Below are 19060 nucleotides of genomic sequence, written 5' to 3' on the forward strand. Positions count from 1 at the left end.
GAGTCAGAATCGATTGGTTGGCCCTGAGTGTGGGTTTGGGTAAAAGAAAATCATTAATATTCCTCTTCTCCAGGGTTTTGGGTACTTTCTAAGAAAACTTCAAATGCATGCAAGGCCAGCAGAAATGCTGGACACACAGGCCTTTCTCTGCCTCGGCCATAAGGAGAGACTGAGGAATGATTGTGTGCTCCTTGGCTGCTGGGTGTCCCTCTCCCTGCTCGACTGGCTGCAGTTCTCGCTCCGCTCCCACCAACCCCTGGGGGCCGTCGTATCTAATGAAAGATTACGAGGTCCGGGCCCGTGTCTGGGTCCAGGGGTCTCAACTGTGTACGTGTGAATCGCCATAGCCATCCACGACTCACCGTGTGCTGCCAAGGTGCACCCAACACCGCAGCGATTGTATGCATCAGAATGGCGGGTCCCGTCAAGAGCTTTCCTGTTGGTGGGATGGTAACGCTAAATGGCAGGCATGCTCGCTTCTCTGAGGTCGGCCACTCCTGCATCCTGCTATCTCCTCGCGGCCGCCGGAGGGCGCGATGGCTCTCGGACACCATGGACACATACCTGAGCAACTTGGCTCTTGAACACCTGTGGGGTGCTCCATGGATTTAGTGAGGGAGCTCTACGTATGGTCTTCTGTGTGTTTTGCAAATTAACTTACGTAAGAAAGGAGATGCGCTGTTAGATACGTTTCAGTTATCTACAAGGGCAGGGAGTCTGCCAACAAAAACCAGCTCCTCTGTGCCTGCAGTCCATTCCAGCTCATAGGGACACGGTGGGATAGGGTAGGTCAACCCCCGGCAGGTTTCCAAGACAGTAACTGCACAGAAGTAGAACGCTTCATCTGTCTCTCACGGAGTGGCTGGTGGTTTTGAACCGCTGGCCTGGCGGTTAGCAGTCCAATTCCAAATGGCAGCTGAAAAATTTCAGAATGAAGATTTAGCATACAAAGAGGATTCTATGAGACATGTATGTTCACTGGGTTCGACGCAAGCTGCAAAGTTACAGACCTGGGAATGCATGTTTTCCTAGGACATCGCTCACTCCCCCACTGGCTGTCAGCCTCACCTGTGTCTGAGAAGAACTGTGTTCATCGGGGTTTCAATGGCCGTGTTCAGAACGGCAGGTAAACACATACCTCCCCCTTAGCGGCCAAGTGTGTCAACCATGGGCCTCCCCCAAGGGCCTCTTTTCCTCACTCCAGGCCTCATTCTCTTTCACTCGCTGGTCTCTTTTCATAACAACACACTGACTGGCAACAACAACTCCACTGAGATTCCCCATCCCTAAACTTGCTACACTTTGACTCCCCTCCCTGGGAGAGCCAGGGAAGATGCAGAGCGGTTCACAAGCCCACCTTTGTCAGTTCCTGCCAGGGCACGGGATGTGTTCCAGGTGAAAAATAAGCAGAGATTTAGAAAACTGACCAAATGAGAATGTCAAAAGTTAAAAAAAAAAAACGGAAAAGGAAATTTGCCCATGCACGGCTGTCCTACCGATCCTGGTCAGGAGAGCCCTGTAAACGGACAGCCTAGCACGCGGCTGGAAGGGTGCATGCTTCCCTCCCAATGCTATTCAACCCCCGCGAAGGAGAGAAGAAAACCACAGCCCTGCCGCCTTTATGGAAGGAACGCTTCAACCTTCAGGATGACTCTCCGCGGCTCAGCTAAATAATACAATACAATGGTGTTGTTGTGGTAGAGCAAGAAAACTAAAGACCTTTATAAAGAAGTTCCACAAAGGGAAAGAAATTAATAACCTTACACAGACCTTCTCTCCCTCTCCCCTCTTCTCCCTCTATCTGTCCTATGTGTGTGTACACACACACACACACACACACACAGAAATCTTTCGTGGTGGTTCATTTCTTAATAGTTACAAGTATCCATTTGGAATAAAAACATCAGTCACGTGTTAAAAAAACAAAATAACAAAGGAAACCCACGGTTTAATCATACTGCATTATCTCAGTTCCAGCAAATGCCTACCAGAAGGATCATGTCTTCCCTCTTCCTAGTCTGTCTGAGTCTGGAGGCTCTGTTGAAACCCGTCCACTAAGGGTGGCCCTCCTGGCGTTTGAAATACCAGTGGCACGGCGTCCAGCCTCACAGCGCCATGCAAGTCACCACAGAACAGCAAACGGATCACTGAGTGGTGGTGTTGTTTTGTCATGCAGAAGGTCACTGTGTCTGAACGGACTCGGTGGCCCCTAACGACAACTTAGCAATATATTGCATATAGGTGCTGCATCTAACCTTCAGGAATCAGTTATTTAGACATTTGACAAATATCCCTAATGCAAGTCACTGTCCACCTGTTGTCAGAATACCCAGAGACAAAAGCTAAGAAGTACAAATGACTAAAGAGTTTGCACAAACTGATCTCAGAGACTTGTCACCCTCTGAATCAAGGTCTTAATTATGATTCATCTGAGTGGTCTGATAAAGATTTGATCAAGATTGACTGAGCATCTTTAAAGTGCTGGGCTCAAAACCAGGTACTGGCGACACAGTGAACCATTCATAACTCCTTCCCTTGAGGACTCTCTTTAACGAAAACATAAAGTAATTGCAAATTGGACTGAGATCCAAATGGTCGGCAGTTCAAAACCACCATCAGCTCCACAGGAGAAAGACTGGGCTTTCTACTCCCGTAAACCATTAGTCTTGGAAAGCCACAGAGTGAGTCAGCAATGACTGGATGTCAGTGAGTTGGGCCTTTATATGGTTCTGTACTTCTCTAGAGCCAGATGTTAACCAGCCCTGGTGGCACAATGGTTAAGTGCTCTTCACTGAAAGGATGTCAGCTGGGACTCATCCAGGGCAGTCACCTATGGTGGGCAGGTTTCAACAGTATGAATTAAAAAAAACACACATATGAATTTTGCTAAGGGGTCTTCTGAATAAATATTATTTATATTTATATTTAGCACTATCCCTGGTGTGATTAAAATAGATATGCCATATAGATCAGGGTCTAGAATCCTCAAAAGTGGGACTAATAATAATAAAATCTTCCACTAAACATATAAAAAAAAGAACTCACTGCCATCGAGTCAGTTCTGACTCAGTGGACCTGTAGGACAGGGTAGAACAGCCCCTGTGAGTGTCCAAGACTGTAAAATCTTCCTGGGTTATTTATAAATGATGACAACAGGCTATGTTTTAGTCTCTCATACAGCAGTATCTGCTAACTATAATCCCTAATAAACCATAACCCCCTAAATTTGTTATATACTGTAAGATATTGTAATGTCAAAAGAAAAGTAAAGAATTTCACAAGTTATAAAATGAGAAGAAAAAAATGAAGAAAAAACAAATACTAAGAATGATTTTTAAATATTAGGAAAATGGGCCGATTTCCCTTCCAAGCTTTCCCCTAGCCGAATGTCTTTAGCGGAGTGCTCCAAACGCTTCAGTGCTTGAAAAGTTAATCCTAAGTAAAGATCACTCGAGCTGAAGTGATGTTCTATTTCTTAGCCCTGGACATGTAGTCACAGGTTTTCATCACAGGTGGCTTTATGTCTTAAATAATTTTTAAGTGAAAGATGTCCTTTGATAGCGGTGTGCGGTGCTGTTTCCTTATTTAAATGATAAATGATTAAATGCTGTCCCCATGGAAGCATCATGAAGAAAAGTTAAAACTTTGAATATATCTCACCGGTAGAGACTTATTGGTCGCACATTATTCAATAACCTTCATTTAATAGGCTTCCCGGTCATTTCCATAAGAACCAAACGTTCACTCTAAGGCCTAATATGCCCTTGTTTCCTCCAGGTATTCAAGTTTTGGAACTTGATATTTACCACGTCGTTTGGTAACAGTGTCTCAAATCAAGATGATGAAAGTACTTTGCATCAGTAAAGAAGTTGGAGCTGGTAGTCAAATTTAGAGGGAAAACGCTACACCTTTCCCTCCCATTGAACGTGCATGCGTCTTGACTGTCTATGTCTATAGACAATAAAGTCCCGTGCTTTCTGAATCTGGAGGAGAAACCTAACACCCTGCAGCGTCGTTTACGCACAGAGGACAGCACTAAAGTCTCAGTATCCTGGTTAGACCTTAACCAAGAAAAGCATCCCGTGTGGATCATCCTAGGCGCTGACTGGCTTTAAGAAGAGGGTCAGTCACAAACCCAAGGGCTTCTCCACTCGGTGGCGAGGAGGGTCCAGAAGCTGTGAGATGTGTTAGCTTCAGAGAGAGAAGGGTTGGGGTCTGCAGGGACTTGGCACTGGGCCAGACTCGAGATGCTCATGTCTATGCTGAACACATGAGGGGACCCAGCACACCCAGAATGGAAAAGCAGACGTCTGCATGCAGGAGGAGAGGTATTCCATGTTGCTCACAGAGCGCTGCTGGAAAAACTATAGCCGATTGATCTCTTTATCCTTTGTGCTCGACACCACATCAGGTGCTCAGTAAATACCTAACTGGGATTTGGCTCGATTGATCATTGGGGTTACAGCATCCAATCGGGAGTGCCCACTGATACAATGGACATCTACTGTGGCCCAAGTGCTCAGCCCAAACAGTGAACCCAAAGCGGACCACCACCAGCCAGCTCGTTGCAGTGAGACCCCTCCTAGCATGTGAACCCCCAGATTCTGTTATATTCCCCAGCACGTTGAGCCCGTTGAAACTCCACAATGGCTTTCTGGGGTTTTTCCCCCCAGTCTTTTATGACTATCCCCAAGAGACGATCCGGTCATCATGTCAGACACCCTTGCTGCTGACAAGAAGGAAGAGTTCCCTGTGTCAGGGGCATCCAATGTAATTAGCATAATTAGCCTCCCACTCACCTTGGCCAGCCTTCTCTCCGACTTTCTGGCATTCGCTGCCCTTACAGAACAATGTTATCAGGGTGCTGCCTAGTCTGCCACCCACTCAACATCACTGCCATCACGTCTGTGCCAACTCATAGCAGCCCTACAAGGCACGGTAGAACTGCCTCTGTGGGTTTCTGAGATGGTCACAAGACTAGAAAGCCTAATAGTTCTCCCATCGAGGGGCTGGTGGCTTCAAACAGCATCCCGAAAATACGTCATGTGCACAACATTAAGAAGTATGCTTACATATCTTACAGGGAATGCTTTCCCAGGCTAGTAATAAGTCATTGTGGTGGTTAGCTGCTGCCAGCCTCTAACTCAAAGAAGCCCTCAAGTCACGGACCAGAACACCATCCAGTCTAGCACACACACACCCCAGGATCTGTTGCAGATGGAACCATTGTGATCCACAGTTTCCATTGGCTGATTTTGAAAAGTCGACAGTCAGGTCTTTCTTCCTAGTCTGTTTTAATTTAGCGGCTCTTCTGAACCCTGCCCAGGATCCTAACCACATGTTCACCTCCACTGCCAGTTGAGTGGTCTCTGCACATGAAGTACACTGGCTTGGGACTGAATCCAGGTCTCTTACACGGCCGGTGGATTCTCTACGGCTGAATTGCTGATACACCTCATAGCTCATGGGTGAGTCATTAGATGAACTTTAGGAAACCCAACAGCATAAATGTTGAATAAATCGAATAAATCAGAAAAAGAGGAACTAGCATAAAAAATGCAGTGCCACCCATACATCTACATGCATTCGTTTAGGAAGTTTAGTAAGCATTGGATTGCCATGCAGTCAAACCCACCAGCAAGTTCAGAGAGGGGTCCTCAAACTTTTGAAACAGGGGACAGTTCACTGTCCTTCTGATCGTTGGAGGGCCAGACTGTAGTTTTAAAAAAATTATGAACAAATTCCTATGCACACTGGACAAGTCAGCTGCTAAGCAGGACAGGCAGCGGCGGAAAAACACACCCAGCAGGCCAGATAAATGCCCTCGGTAGGCGGCATGTGGCCCGCGGGCCATAGTTTGAGGGCCCCTGGTTCAGAACCATCAACTGCTCCTTCTGAGAAAGAGGAGGAAGCCTTGACCATGATAAGATTTACAGCCTCAGAAGCTCTAGTCAAAATTGACTCAGTTGGTTGTTTTGGTTTTTTGAGGTTGTTTTTTTTTGGGGGGGGTTGTCCTGCTTTATTTTTTGACCCCGTGCATGAATAGGGGATTTGTTATTATGTATTGAAAAGGGTTTGGCAGCCTTTGTCAGAAAACGGCCAAGCAGGCAGACCCCATCGGTGGTGGAGAACAAGGGCTTTGGAGGCCGGTTTATCAATGTTTTAATCCCAATTCTGCTGCCTATGTGCTCCATCATTTTAGGCATGCTGCCTACCTCCTCACACCCCTTTCCTCATTTTGAGATGGAGGCATTGTCTGATAAACGTGCCTGATAGATAGCAAGCACCCCATCAACCAAAGCTTTTAAAGGCTGTCTATAAGGCTTATCCAGTCTGGTGGATACCTGGGGCGGGGGCGGGGTATGTCTTAGTGCAAATCTTGTTAATCCATCTTCATCACACAAACACCTATTCATGGTGGTCTGATGGGATTGAGCTAGAAAAAAGTCTCCTTTACCCCCTCCCCACCCCCCTTAAGTTTGGTGTATGGTTCTTCCACACAGGAGCTACGGGTATGGAATGATCAAACAGCAGAGACCAAAACTTCCTGAAGGGATTTCCTCCTCAAAGCAGGACTCTGGCCTGGAGAGGCCCAGTTGTCTAAAGCTGTTGGTCAGCACCAGTGCCCACCAAGTGACTGTCCACCCCTGAAACAAGGGCCTCTGCCTGAGCCATGAGGCTCAGGCAAGGACTTCTGGGGGGCAAAGGACCAGAGTTCTTCGCTGTCCCCACAGATGCCATGGTTTATGGAGAACTCATCTCTCTGCTAGCCTGGCTGCCTGCAGAGTACCAAGTCAGTGCCAACTACAAATACAAAGCTCCATGGAAGAAGACGGAGAGGACACACCACATCCAGAGAAATCAGAGTAAAGCGAAAAAGAGGGCAGGAGAGAAAAGGCAGCGAAGGGACAAGACCAGAGGCCATCCCCCGTTCCAGGCTGGGCCTCAGTGGGCAGATTCAGATGCTACTTTGCTCCCTGGTCCTTCAGGGTGAGGAGTGCCCAGGCCAGGCGGGGATGAGAGGGATTATGGGCTCTCTCCATTCCCTGCATCCATCCCTCTCCTAAGATCTGGTCTTCAGCACTGTCTTCCACCAGGGAGATCCAGGATGCAGGTGCAGGCGGCTTCAGAGGTTGACAGAATGCAGTTGGCTTGGGAAGTCCACACTCCATCCTGGCCTCTACTGCCAGCTGCCCCCTCAGTCTCCCTATCCCTGACCCTCTCCCGCAAGGACACAGCGGGAGTGTCTCCTGCCCAGCACAGACTCTGCTCTCAGAGAGCCCCATTTCATCATCATCTTCAACATTCCTCCCTGCCCCACACAGTGGGGGGCTTTGAGATGGCTTTCTGAGGCTAACTATACCTTTGTGCTGCAGAGAACTCAGAGGCCCATCACCTGTCGCCTGGCCTGGCATGCTGGGAAAAGCTGGGCCTATTTGCACCCCTTCTCCCTCTGTCTCCTGGAACTCCTTCCCTAGAAGCGGGGCTATGAGGGAAGTTGCCCTTCCTCTCCCTCCCTTTCTGGACCATGCCTGTCTTCTCCAGCTTCTAAGCCACAGGAAGGCTGCCCAGTGAGTGGCTGGTGAAGACACAACACAAGCCCAAGCCTGTGAGGGTTCAGGCTAGGACCAAGAGACCCCCCCGCCCCCCAAATGCTCACTCCAAAGGGAGAAGTTGTGATCACCGATCCCTGATCTCTCAGTTAAAATGAGTCAGGAGGAGAGCTTGTGATCACTTCCCAGCATTCTTTCCTGTAGTCAAAAAAAAAAAAAGGCAGGATTGGCTTCAGAGGGAGACAGAGAGGGAACTTCACCCTGAGGGGGCCACTGGCCTCAGAAAATCTCCCAGGTCAGAGGCTGTGGCCAAGGTCTCCCCCTGCTCAATGGGCAGGCAGTGTGCTGAAACTCCAGTGTTCGGGCCCAGACAGAGAGCAGAATAAAAAGGGGGAGATGCCTGCCTGTGGCCAGGTGTAGTGAGAAGGAGACCAGGTGAAGAACGCTGGCCGCCACTGGGCCTGGGGCCTGCAACCTGGGCCCAGTCACTCTTGGTGGTGCCACACCCCCTGACTGCCATCTTCACTCCCCGAAACCTGAGATTTTCCCTTAAAATGAAGATGGGGGGGCTGTAGTCAGCCTTCTGGCCAGCCAGCCTGACTCAAGTGGTCCTGGAGGGCAGCCTCAGTGCCTCGGGGCTGCTGGCTTTGCCTCCGGGGCAGAAATAGAGAGCATCTTTGAGAACACCTGCTCTTTCTGTGAGAAGGTGGACAAAATGCTCAAAATACAATAAAAGCAAAGACCAAGACCCCAAGGGGTCTCACTCCCTGTTTCTCTGGACTCCCTGTGGGGTGCCTGTGTGCAAGATTTCTGCAGAAGACAGTCCATTTTGTCTGCCCTTTGAATATTCAAATTGAAAGTATCGCGCAATCATTGATTGTCAAATCATGGGTTTCTAGAGGTTTTAAATACTTGGCATGAGGGGGAAAAATCTCAAACCTATACCCGAAGGTATAAAACATTAATTCTGTTTGTCTCCTGCTCCCGGGGCCCGGGTGCAGCCGGATGCTTTGTGAAACTTTAAAAATGTTGCATCTCTGCTTCTCTCCTGCACAGGAGCCCTGCCAGGCGCTGAACCCCGGCAGCTGCAGCATCCAGCCACCGACCCAGCCTCAGCTGGCCACCATGTCCGGTAACTCCACTGCTTCTCCTGGGCCAGGGTCCCCCGGGTCGGGGGCGAGTCGATCCGGGTTACTTCCCACAGCTTTTCCTGCATGGAACAGAGAGGCACAAAGTCAGGGCGTGCAAGTCAGGGCCCGGGATCGGGTAAAGGCCACGCTGTGGCAGTTCCCATTCGGCGCCTGCTCCCTAGGGCAGAGGCCCAGAGGCCGCGTTGACCGATCCAGCCCGACCGTCGGCTGCCCGTGTACCCCGTCCCCTGCCCAACCTTCCACTTTCCCCCAGTCGCGTCCCAGGGACTTCCCGGCGGGCGCGGGCTTTGCGCGCCCAGAAGCGGCAGCGGGGGGAGCTAGAGGCTCGTGCTGAGCCTGGGACCCGTGGAGGGCGCCCAGTGCGCACAGTGTGGGGCTGGGCGGCCCTGTGTGGACCCCGAGGTGCACCTCGCTGTCCTGGGAGCCCCGACCAGGACGAGCAGGCTGCGGGGAGACTGGCCCGCCCGCAGGGCGCGGCGCCCAGGCCCCATGGGGCGGCGCGGGTTGCCCTGGCGCTGGGCGAGGAGGACCAAGACAACTTCGTTTCCTGGGGAGACCCCCCAGCTTCCGGGAGGTGGCCCGGGGGGCTCACTGCTGTCCAGCTGCGGTCCCCATAGTGACCAGGCGAGGCGCTGCCGGTCTGGACACCCGTCTCCCGGCCCTGAGCTGGACTCTCAGTTGGAGGAACGCGAGGCTCGACCCCTCCCCGAGTGCATGCGCTCTCCCGGGTCCAGGTCTGGGCCGGGGATCTAGGGGGTCCTGAGGGCACCCGGGAAAGTTCTGGCGGCCCGGCTGGGCCTAGCAGCCCGGTCGAACCTACTCACTGTGGCTCCGCGGGAGCCGGGGCCGCGGCTGGCCAGGTTCCCGGCGCACCGGGGCTCCGTCCCCACAGAGCCCTCCGGTGCGCGCTGGGCTGCTCCCGCGAGCCCGCCAGTCCCAGGAGGCCTGGCCCCGCCAGCCCAGGTGGCGGTCCCTTCCCGGGGAGTTCTCCCAGAGGAGCCCGTGAACCTCGGGAGCCTGGGGACGAAGCGGTTCCCAGGCGCTGTAGCGGCGCGGACTCCACCCGGAGTCTCCGCGCGCTGGGGCGGCGCGCAGCCGAGAAAGGGCCTGCCCGAGAGGGAGGGGTGGGGGGAAGACTAGCAGAAGTGAGAGCCCGCGGCAGCGGGGGACGCCAGAGGGAGGAGGAAAAGATGGAGGCCTGGAAAAGCCAGGCAAAGGGCCCGGCGAGACCCGCCAGAGACAATGCCAAAGGAGGGGGTGATCCTTGGGGCCGGCCCCTTTCCTGGGGTCACTTCTGGCCAGCCCCTCACCGGGCGATGGCCAGGTCTTGCCCAAACTACCTGCCTGCCGCTAGCCGCCAGGACTGGCTTCCAGACCAAGGGCACCTAGAGGTCGTAGCTTCCAGACAAGCCACGCCTGGCCTGCTGGAGAAGGAAGCAAAGACCCAGTAGGAACATTACAGAGAGATGGGCTAGGTCAGCCTATATAGAAAGGGCTCCCCGATTCTGGCCCCGGACCCATATCCTGGTGGTCCCCAGGCTTAGTTAGCCTCAGGTGGGAGCTCCTCTAGGGGTTACCTCCACATTTCTGAGCAGGGAAACCTGTGTGCTGTCAGTTTACGGCTGAGGTCCCAATGATTTCCAGGAGGAGGCCGGTCCTAGCAGGCCTGGAGATCTGCCCCAGCCTCTTCACTTTTCAAGTCTGAGAGATCTGGGTTTCTCTCCCGCTGACTTTTTGCGCGTTCTTCAGACCTAGCAACCTGGCTGCAGGTGCCATAGTCTCTCAAGTGGCCACTGCCCACTCTGACCCTCCAAGTGTGTGTCTGACCAATGCCTCCATTTGCCTTTCCCCAGAAAAAGCAAAGGTGTATCAAGGTGTCCGCGTGAAGATCACCGTGAAGGAGCTGCTGCAGCAGAGGCGGGCACACCAGGCAGCCTCCGGGGGAACCGTAAGCAGAACTCCTCACTCACCCCTTGTCAGGAAGGGCGCAGAGGTCCCCCTAATCCCCTGTGACCATCCCCTAACCCAGCCTGCCTCAGCTGTCCCTGTCATTTCTGTGCTGCCTCATCCCAGCTCTCCACAAGAAGATACAGAGAGCACTTAGGGGTCATGATCTTGACCTCCTCTGGGCTTTTAGGTCCCCTGGAGGGAGAGGAGCAGCCAGAGGCAACAGGCTGTTGTTCTAGGAGGAACACAGAACACACACACGTCAAGTCATTGTATGTAGACAGTCTTCCAATGGTAGCACCTACTAGAACTCCACTTGTGAGGCCATTTTTCTGTACGTCAATAGCCACTAGGAGCCCCATCCCTGGACCCCTTGGAATCCAGAGCCCCGTCCTGAAGGTGTAATTTGGCCTTGAGCAGGGCTGGGTTATCACCAGACGGATCTGGACAGTCAGAAAGGTGCCCCGACACATTCGATACCTTCTGAAAAAGCAGATAGCTGTTACCAAAGGCACACAGCATCAGGGTCAAATACAGTGGGGCTCTCTCCCCTGAAGGTAGTCTTGCTGTTCAAACAATTGCTTCATTAAGGACTGGCTCCAGTGTCCCAACAGCTGCAGACCAAATTGCCTCTTCAGATTGATCCTCTCTATTGCCTGTTGGCATCTGTCCGGCAGTGGGTTTGGGGCCGGGTGCTGTCTGGGTGTCACACCCAGCTTCCCTTTCTTCCTGAAACTGGTCTTCATGATTCAGGAGCTGTGAGCCCAAGTTTTAGAACCAGAGAGACTGGGTCAGATTCTCAGCTCCCCCAGAAACCCAAACTCACTGCCATCCAGCCCGTGCCGACTCATGGTAACCCTATAGAGTAGGCCTTCCCTGTGGGTTTCCAAGATTGTACTTCTTCATGGGAGCAGAGCCTCATCTTTCTCCTGAGGAACAGCTGACAGGTTCAAACTCCCGACCCTGCATTTAGCAGCCCAATTCCTAACCCACTATGCCATCAGGGCTCCTCCAACTCCTCCATCCTGTGAGCAAATTACTCTCCCTAATCTTGGCACTTCCTCTTCCCATTGGAGATAATAGGCTTTTGTAAGCATTGAATGGGGTATTGCTTGCTAAGCACTTAGACAGGTGTTTTCTCACAGACTAGGTGCTTAATGTTAGCTATTATAATTACCTGTGCATGGCAACTAACACAAAATTCCAACTAGGGATTAGCAGCCAACTATGCAGAGAATGTACCCTGGCACCCAGTGCTCAGAGTTTAGAGTTCAGATAGGAGTGCCTGGAGGTATGGCACACAGCACGCCTAGGGTCTGCCTTTACTGGAGATACCACCAGTATTTCATCAGACACAGGAAAACGTCCCTACATTTGAAGACGGCTTTACAGTGGCTCTTCCCTTAAAGCACTTGCGCACCTCTACAGTTTCATTTCCCTCTGATCCAACCAGGTCAGGTAAGGAATCAGGGATCCATATGTCTTTATTACAGCGAAGTTTAAGGTCTTGAAGAGCTAAGAATAGAACCAAAGTCTTCATAGTCTTAGTGTACGACAGCCTTCCACCCGTGAAACAATTCATCTTTCTGCAAGTTCAGGTGCAGGGAGCAGGTGTCTGGAAGCCTCATCCCCTGTAACTCAGAGATGGTTGTAAAATTAATCTAACCAGGTACAAAGAAACTGAGGGATGCTTCCGGAGCAGGAAAACAAAACAAAGCACAGAACTATCAAACTGTTCACGGCAAAAAATACGATCTCTCGTTAACAAGTTTGGATGTACAGGGTAGAATTTGGCTTCAGATGCACTTGAAATAGCCCCCATTTGGCCATGACCTTTTTTTATTGCTCTGGTCTCTTCAGCCGCCTGCCTTCCCTCCCCCCCTCCTTAGACAGCTTCTGCGAGGTGAGCACCCGTTTCGGAGCCCTCAAGCAGTCTTGGCTTCAATATGGTTTTTTTCTGCATTTTCCCTGGAGAAGGAAAAAAAGCAGTCTGCCTGAACTGATACTTTACAAGAACATGCAGAAAGGTCCCGGCTACCTTTTGCTTCCTGGAACATCAGGCCAGCCACGCCGTCACAGGCATATAGAGTGAATACGGGTCATTTAAATACAGGAGGCAGCCGTGAAGCCCTTCCCTCAGAGCCTTCTGGAGGAGCGTGGATGCTGAGAAGTCTGCGGTCAGGATCGTGGAAGTCCTTGACAGGTGTCATTAAGTCTATCCAGCTGGTGGCGACCCCAAGTGTGCAGGATGACTGGCCGTGCAGAGGAGTAGAGCAGCAGGCCTGCCTTCTTGGGTGGGCGCAAACTGCCTATATTGGAATGTTTAACCATGTGTTCCGTGCGCCACCCCCACCCGCAGTGGCAGGTAAATCAAACCAAACAGAAAAGCAGGTCGCCAAACTCACTGCCCTCCAATCGATTCCTACTCATAGCGACCCTCTAAGACAGGATCGAACAGCCCCTGTGAATGGCAGGTAGCAGGGGTCATTCCATGCCCACTCTGAGATGAAGATGCCCACCAATAGGTTCCCACGGTAAAGGACGGCCTTGGGAAACCCTAAGCCAAGAAGGTAGTTAACTTTTTGCAAATGTTGCTAAAAGCAGGAAAGAGTTTGTCTTCATGTTTCTGATAGCGTCAGAAGGCAATTGTGAATGGGCATCCTAGACTGAGGCCAAAGATCAGGCGCTCGGCATAGGCAGTGCCAGCAGAACCGTGTGTGTGCCAGCGGACAGGTACATTTGATTACAAAAACACACTTCAGCCAGATCGGTTTGCAGACACACCAGAAACGCACGCGCACAAACACACACACACACACACACAAACACACACACACACTTCTGTACCTGTAGGGCAAAGGAAAGCTGGAATAAGTACTTATCAAAAGATATAATTTACCTTTATGTTTCTGGCTTTTTTACCCCTTTCCCCTACCCCCACCCCCACTTTGAAGGAGCCTTGATGTGTTTCTATAAATGGTAGATTGTGGATCTGGGTGCAGTTTGAAACCATAAAGAGGTGCCTTTCTTTGTATTGTGGGAGCCCGTGGCTAGAAAGATAATATCAAGTAGGATATTGTAAACATACCTCAGGGAGATAACGTGGGGAGGCAGACAAACAGGCCAATCCGGGGGAGGGATGGGGTGAACGCGAGCTCCAAGCCGGTTTTTTAAAGCCCACGCCTTCCAAGTCCTTTCGCCCAAGCTGCAGCCAAATATTTGCATAAAGAGCTGGTAACTGATTCCAGCTTCCTGGTTCATGACATTACAGCATGGATCGTTTTCAAAATTACCACCACCTCCTGTTTCAGCAGTGGCAGACCGTGCAGCCTGGGTACGGAGCGAGCGCCCTGTAACCCAAGAGAGAGGTGTGGTGGTAAGCTTGGCTTCCTGGCAGCTCAGAATCACAGAGGGATGAGGTTCCCTTTAAAATTTAAAGGCACCAGCTGAAACCAACTGGGAGGGGCGAGGGGGGGGTAGTGTGTGGAAAGAAATCTGCATGACTTTTATCAATTCAGGTGTAAAAGGCAGGTTGCATACCTTTACACAGTCAAGAGGAGCCCTTGTTTAAACCTCAAGTGTTTAGAGCCAGTGGTAAAAGGGGGGGAAAAGAAATTTTTCTAAAATATAGTATAAAGGGGGGGATAAGGAGTTTAAATATTTCCCCACCACTGGGGAGCGCATCGACAGGTTTCTGCCCACTGATGACGGTTTTGAGGCAGCATTTTCTATTTAAATGGATGGTAGAGAAGAAGCAGCTGTGGGCATGGCTAGTCAGAAGACAGCCCGGTCAGCAATGGTTGCCTTTGGGGCAACAAAACAAACAACAATTCTCGAGGTTAAACCACCAGACAAAGATGTTTGAGGAAAATGATTGCCTCTCTCTCAAACGGTGAAGGATTAAGTCACCGTGAGGCTTGTGTACTGAGCTGGCTGTTAACAACTCTTCACAGTTCCGTGGGGTTAAAATCAAAATCAATTACCTTTCCATTTTAAGTTGGAGGGCTTGCATGGGGAGGGACCCCCTAGAACCCCACACCAATATTAAAATTAGTTTACAGGACAGAGAGCCTTGATTGAATGCCATGCCCAGCAGCGCTTTTGGAAAGAAAGAATGACTTTACCTTATAGCAGAGGAAACACGGCTCACGCCACAATGCCCGCGCGCTCTCTGCATAGCGTTTTCTGCATCCAACATCTTTCCCTGTGGCGTGATGATTCTGTTCTTGCATTGGCAGCTGTCCGGGAGCAGCAGTGCCCAGCTTGCAGACGCAGCCGTACCATCTTCTGCAGGTCAGTCCAGCCACAATCACAGTTCCCTCAAAAACGAATTTCAAAAGTCCATCTCGAAGGGCTTGATCCAGGGGTTCAGAGAGGCACCACCATTTCACTGGACTCCAACCAATCAGAGGGTGCAAAAGGCACAGTGCCCACATGCCAGCCCAGCGAGGGAACAAGTTCACGTTTTGTTGTCTTCTGAGCTGTCTCTCCTGTCGTCTGGGTTCATTCTTCCCGTTCCCTCCAGGTCCTCAGCACCAAGTCCCTAGACTGAAAAATCAGAACTGTTTGCTTCAGAAATGTGGTCTACGTTATAATGTGTCTTGGTGGGTGGGCTCCAGACCACCCTGAGACACCAGAATCATGCTCTTTGCTCTTGTTCATTGTTTCTAGCCGACAGGGGCTTCCCTCCCCTTCCTTTCTCTCGTCCCAGAAAATAGTTCAAACAGTGTAAGTTTTCTCAGCCCAGTACGAAGGAACTATTACATAAACACTCCTACCTATGCCACTCAACAGCTGAGCCTTCTGCGGAGGTCACATATAAGGAAACCTATGTTGATGGTAGCACCGTATGAGTGTGTGCCGTAAACTTACCTTAAAGGAACCTTAAGACTCAGGAGACTCCAGTGCCCTGCTGCCCCTTGTGAGGGACACCCTCCAAATCTCTCTCTGTGGAATAATTGACGATCATAATGACCCACTGGGCCTCTTAATAATCAAATCCAGAAGCTGTGGTGTGTGCAGAATTATTCTTGTTTGGTGTTGAACAGGTTATTTTCATTGTAGGATAGGCTGGGCATGCTCAGGAAGATCATTGTCTTGCTTTTATGTAATGCAAAACAAGCAGGACTACCGTGTAATCTCCAGCCCCGATTTCTCAAGGGTGCATTGCTATTGATACCACTTCTTAGAACTCTCTTCTCAGAATTTAAAGCTACGGAGTGTGGAAAAAAGCCTAAATCAGGAGAATTCTTTCCTTACAGGGTCAGAAGTTTTCTTCAAGCCTCAAACACTCGTCTAATTTACCTCAGAGAGATGTGCTTCAACCGCACGTAGGGCTAGATGTTGGCCCTTATAGTCCAAGAAAGTCTAGGCTGAAGCCATTACTCGATCACTCGGGACAGGTCAGGTCATCGTTCTCTGCTCTTTCCCCCAGCCATGTTTTATAGCCAATTTCCACAAGACCTACCAGATTCATTTCACTAGGACTCTAACAAGGCAGCTAACAACTCCAAATGGCCTGCCAGCTTACTTCCCCTGAACTCTTAAGCCTCCCTTTCCCTGGAGGTGATAAATACCCAGACTATAGGAGAAAGCTCCCTCAGAGTCTGTGAGCACATAGCTAAACCAAGGTCTCCCATTTTCATTTCTCCTCTAGGACTGTTTTTTGAGCCTGAACCAGTTCCTTCCACACCCAGTTATTTTCAACCCCGAGAGTTTTCCAGTTGGATTTCCTGCGAAGACAACCCCAGCTGCATCGATCAGATCTTTGATTCCTACCTTCAGATGGAGACACACCTGGACCCTTCGCTCAATTCCATGCAAAGCACATCACATTATTTCCCAGACAGCTCCCAGGCCGCCCCTTTCTGCTTCAACCAGAGTCTGGTAATTTCGCTCCGCTCTTTACAAAACTCAGTTGTTCCTTATCATGGGCTTAGAAATGCTTTGAAGGGAGTTAGCATCCTCTGTGGAGGGAGGGAAATCCGCAGAAGGACCAGGGGACCATTTTTTTTTTAAGCAAAGGGAGTAGAAAAAGCCACACCTACGTAGTTAGGACTTCCCAAGTAAGTCACTCCCAAGGAAACTGATAGGTGGCAATAAAAAGAGACTTCCTAGCAATATTTATGGAATGTTTTTTTTTTTTTGGAATGGAGAAGTTAAGACACCTGTTAATTGGAAATCACTGACTTGTCCTGTGGCCCTTAGGAAACCCAACACAGAGGTTGATCAGTGGAAATTTGAGTTCTTGAAAATGGAATTAAGGTGATGTCATGGGTTCCGCATTGCTGCTAAAAGTAAGGTCAGCAGTACAAACCCACCGGCTGCTCCTTTGGATAAAGATGAGGCATTCTGTTCCCATAAAGAAACTCACCAAGGTTGTCCTACTCTGTCTTATAAGGCCGCTGTCAGAATTGACTCAGTGGCAGTGTTTTGGACATGGTACCAAATTGTCATTTAAGAGTAACCTTCAGCTTGGTTTTGTCACTGCTGGCTTGGGTTAGCTCTGTTGGCTAAGTCTTGGATCCCTGGTGGCATAGTGGTTACAAGTTGGACTGTGGTCCACAAGGTTAGCAGTTCAAAACCACCAGCTGCTCTACAGAAGATAGGGCTTTTTACTCCCGAAAACAGTTAAGAGTCTCAGAAATTCACATGGGGCAGTTCTAACCTGCCCTACAGGGTCACCGTGAGTCAGTATTGACTCATTGGCAGTGAGTTTGTTTGGAGTTTGGCTGGTTCTTTAGGTCTGCCATCCAGGTACCAGAACTCATTTGGTCCAGACACAGTTAGCATCAAGGAAGCTCTAATCTTGGAAAGAATTTGGATGAATGTCTGCTGGATGCATGTCAAATGGTTGAGCATGTGTTGCCCTTTTTAAACCGAAGGGAGGTTTCCATGAGTAGATGTGCACTCGCTCACTACTATCAAGTCCCTCTGACTCAGAGACCCGACGAGGAGATCCGTGCCATGAGCTTCAGAGGCCAGAATGCTTTACGGGAGTAGAAAGCCCTGTCTTTTTACCCTGGAGCGGCTGGCAGTTTTGAGATGCTGGCCTTGACGTTGGCAGCCCAAGTCGTAACCACCCCCATTTTGTTTACTGAAGTGTCCCAAACATTCAGTCTCATTAATGACCCACTCCCCCTTCCTGGTGGCCGCCGCTGCCTCCATGATCAGAGTGTACAGAAGTCCCCACTGTTCCACCTGCAGCTTCCATTGTGCCCCACAGCAAGATCCGATGTGCAGGTGCACAATGGGAGCATGTGGTTTCAGAACAAAGCCTCCTCTAAAGTATGGCGATAACAAAGGAAGCCAGTGAAGCAAGGCAATGTGTTGTTGGAAAAGAAATAGGTAAATGGAGAATGTGCTGTCTTGAAATCATGGAGTCAGCAACTAAGATTACTCCTGCAGACTTGGGTTGGTGCTTGGTTTTGTTCCTTCATTTTGTTTGGGTCTAATCGTCTTATTCTACGTTAGTGCGCTATTTGGTTCGTTTGATCCTGTCTAAAGCTATTCTTTGTCCCTTGGTTTTTATTTCTCTAGACCCCAGGATCGCCTTCAGATTCCTCCACGCTCTCTGGCTCCCTGGACTACAGTTACTCGCCAGCTCAACTCCCTTCATACGCTCCAGAGAATTACGCATCTCCCCTGTCTCTGGACACCCGGAATTGTGGGTATCCCTTGGAAGACTACTCCTGCCATCACTTGCCCTCGCACGCCCAGTACAACTGCTTCTCGTCGGTCCCCGCCCCCATGTGTTACTGCGCAGCTTGTGAGACAGAGCACGTGGACAGCATGCGGGCCTCCGAGTACTGTTCCTATCCCAACACAGACTGCACGGACTTTGCTTCCTCCACAGCAGCAGCCAGTGATTTCTACAAAAGGGAAACAAACTGTGACATCGGCTATAGTTAACAGAGACGAGCGAACGACATCGGAGTGCAAAAGGCCTGGCATTTTCACCCCCTTTCCTACCACACCTAGATGACGCCTTGAAATATGCAGTCCATTAACAAACCGTCACAAGGGCAATTGACACGTCACCGCTTTCCATGCCCTGACCCTGAGTCTTCGCAGGTCCAGGGCCCTCAGATCCCCCCACACTGCCACGCCTACTTTGTCGCTTCCAGGGCAGATGTATATAGGGAACTTCCCCTTGTTTTACTTTGCTCCGTAATGAACAAATCTCTCTCTCTCCTTCTTTTTTTTTACTAATAAATAATTTTGGATTTCTAAATGTTGGTTGGTTGTTTAATGTGTGTGTGTGTGTGTGTGTGTGTGTGTGTGTGTGTGTTTTGCTTCATTTCTGGGGTTTTTTCTGGTAATAATTCCCGATCGATTAAAACATTAGCGATTCATTCTAGAAATCAAAAAGTACTAATTCAGAGGTTTCCTTTTGCCTAGTCATGAGGC

The 19060-nt window shown here is 50.2% G+C and overlaps 1 protein-coding gene across 1 annotated transcript; it reads left to right on the forward strand.

Moving 5' to 3' along the window:
* Positions 1–8678: 8678 nt before the first annotated feature.
* POU2AF3 (POU class 2 homeobox associating factor 3) lies at positions 8679–18562 on the forward strand. The gene is made up of 7 exons (XM_075547817.1): positions 8679–8685; positions 8969–9246; positions 9458–9605; positions 10558–10652; positions 14890–14944; positions 16308–16537; positions 18191–18562. Exons 1-7 carry the CDS (start codon positions 8679–8681, stop codon positions 18560–18562), a joined length of 1185 nt encoding a protein of 394 aa, XP_075403932.1.
* The last annotated feature ends 498 nt before the right edge of the window (positions 18563–19060 follow it).

This window comes from Tenrec ecaudatus, chromosome 4 (genome assembly GCF_050624435.1).
Source record: "Tenrec ecaudatus isolate mTenEca1 chromosome 4, mTenEca1.hap1, whole genome shotgun sequence".
NCBI classification, from domain to species: Eukaryota; Metazoa; Chordata; class Mammalia; order Afrosoricida; family Tenrecidae; genus Tenrec; species Tenrec ecaudatus.

What these genes read in the sequence shown, in the direction of transcription:
- POU2AF3 (XM_075547817.1), top strand. An exon ending in AGGAGGACCAAGACAACTTC is followed by an intron (nt 9,247 to 9,457) that starts GTTTCCTGGGGA and finishes CCGGGGATCTAG; the next exon opens with GGGGTCCTGAGGGCACCCGG. An exon ending in CGTCCCCACAGAGCCCTCCG is followed by an intron (nt 9,606 to 10,557) that starts GTGCGCGCTGGG and finishes GCCTTTCCCCAG; the next exon opens with AAAAAGCAAAGGTGTATCAA.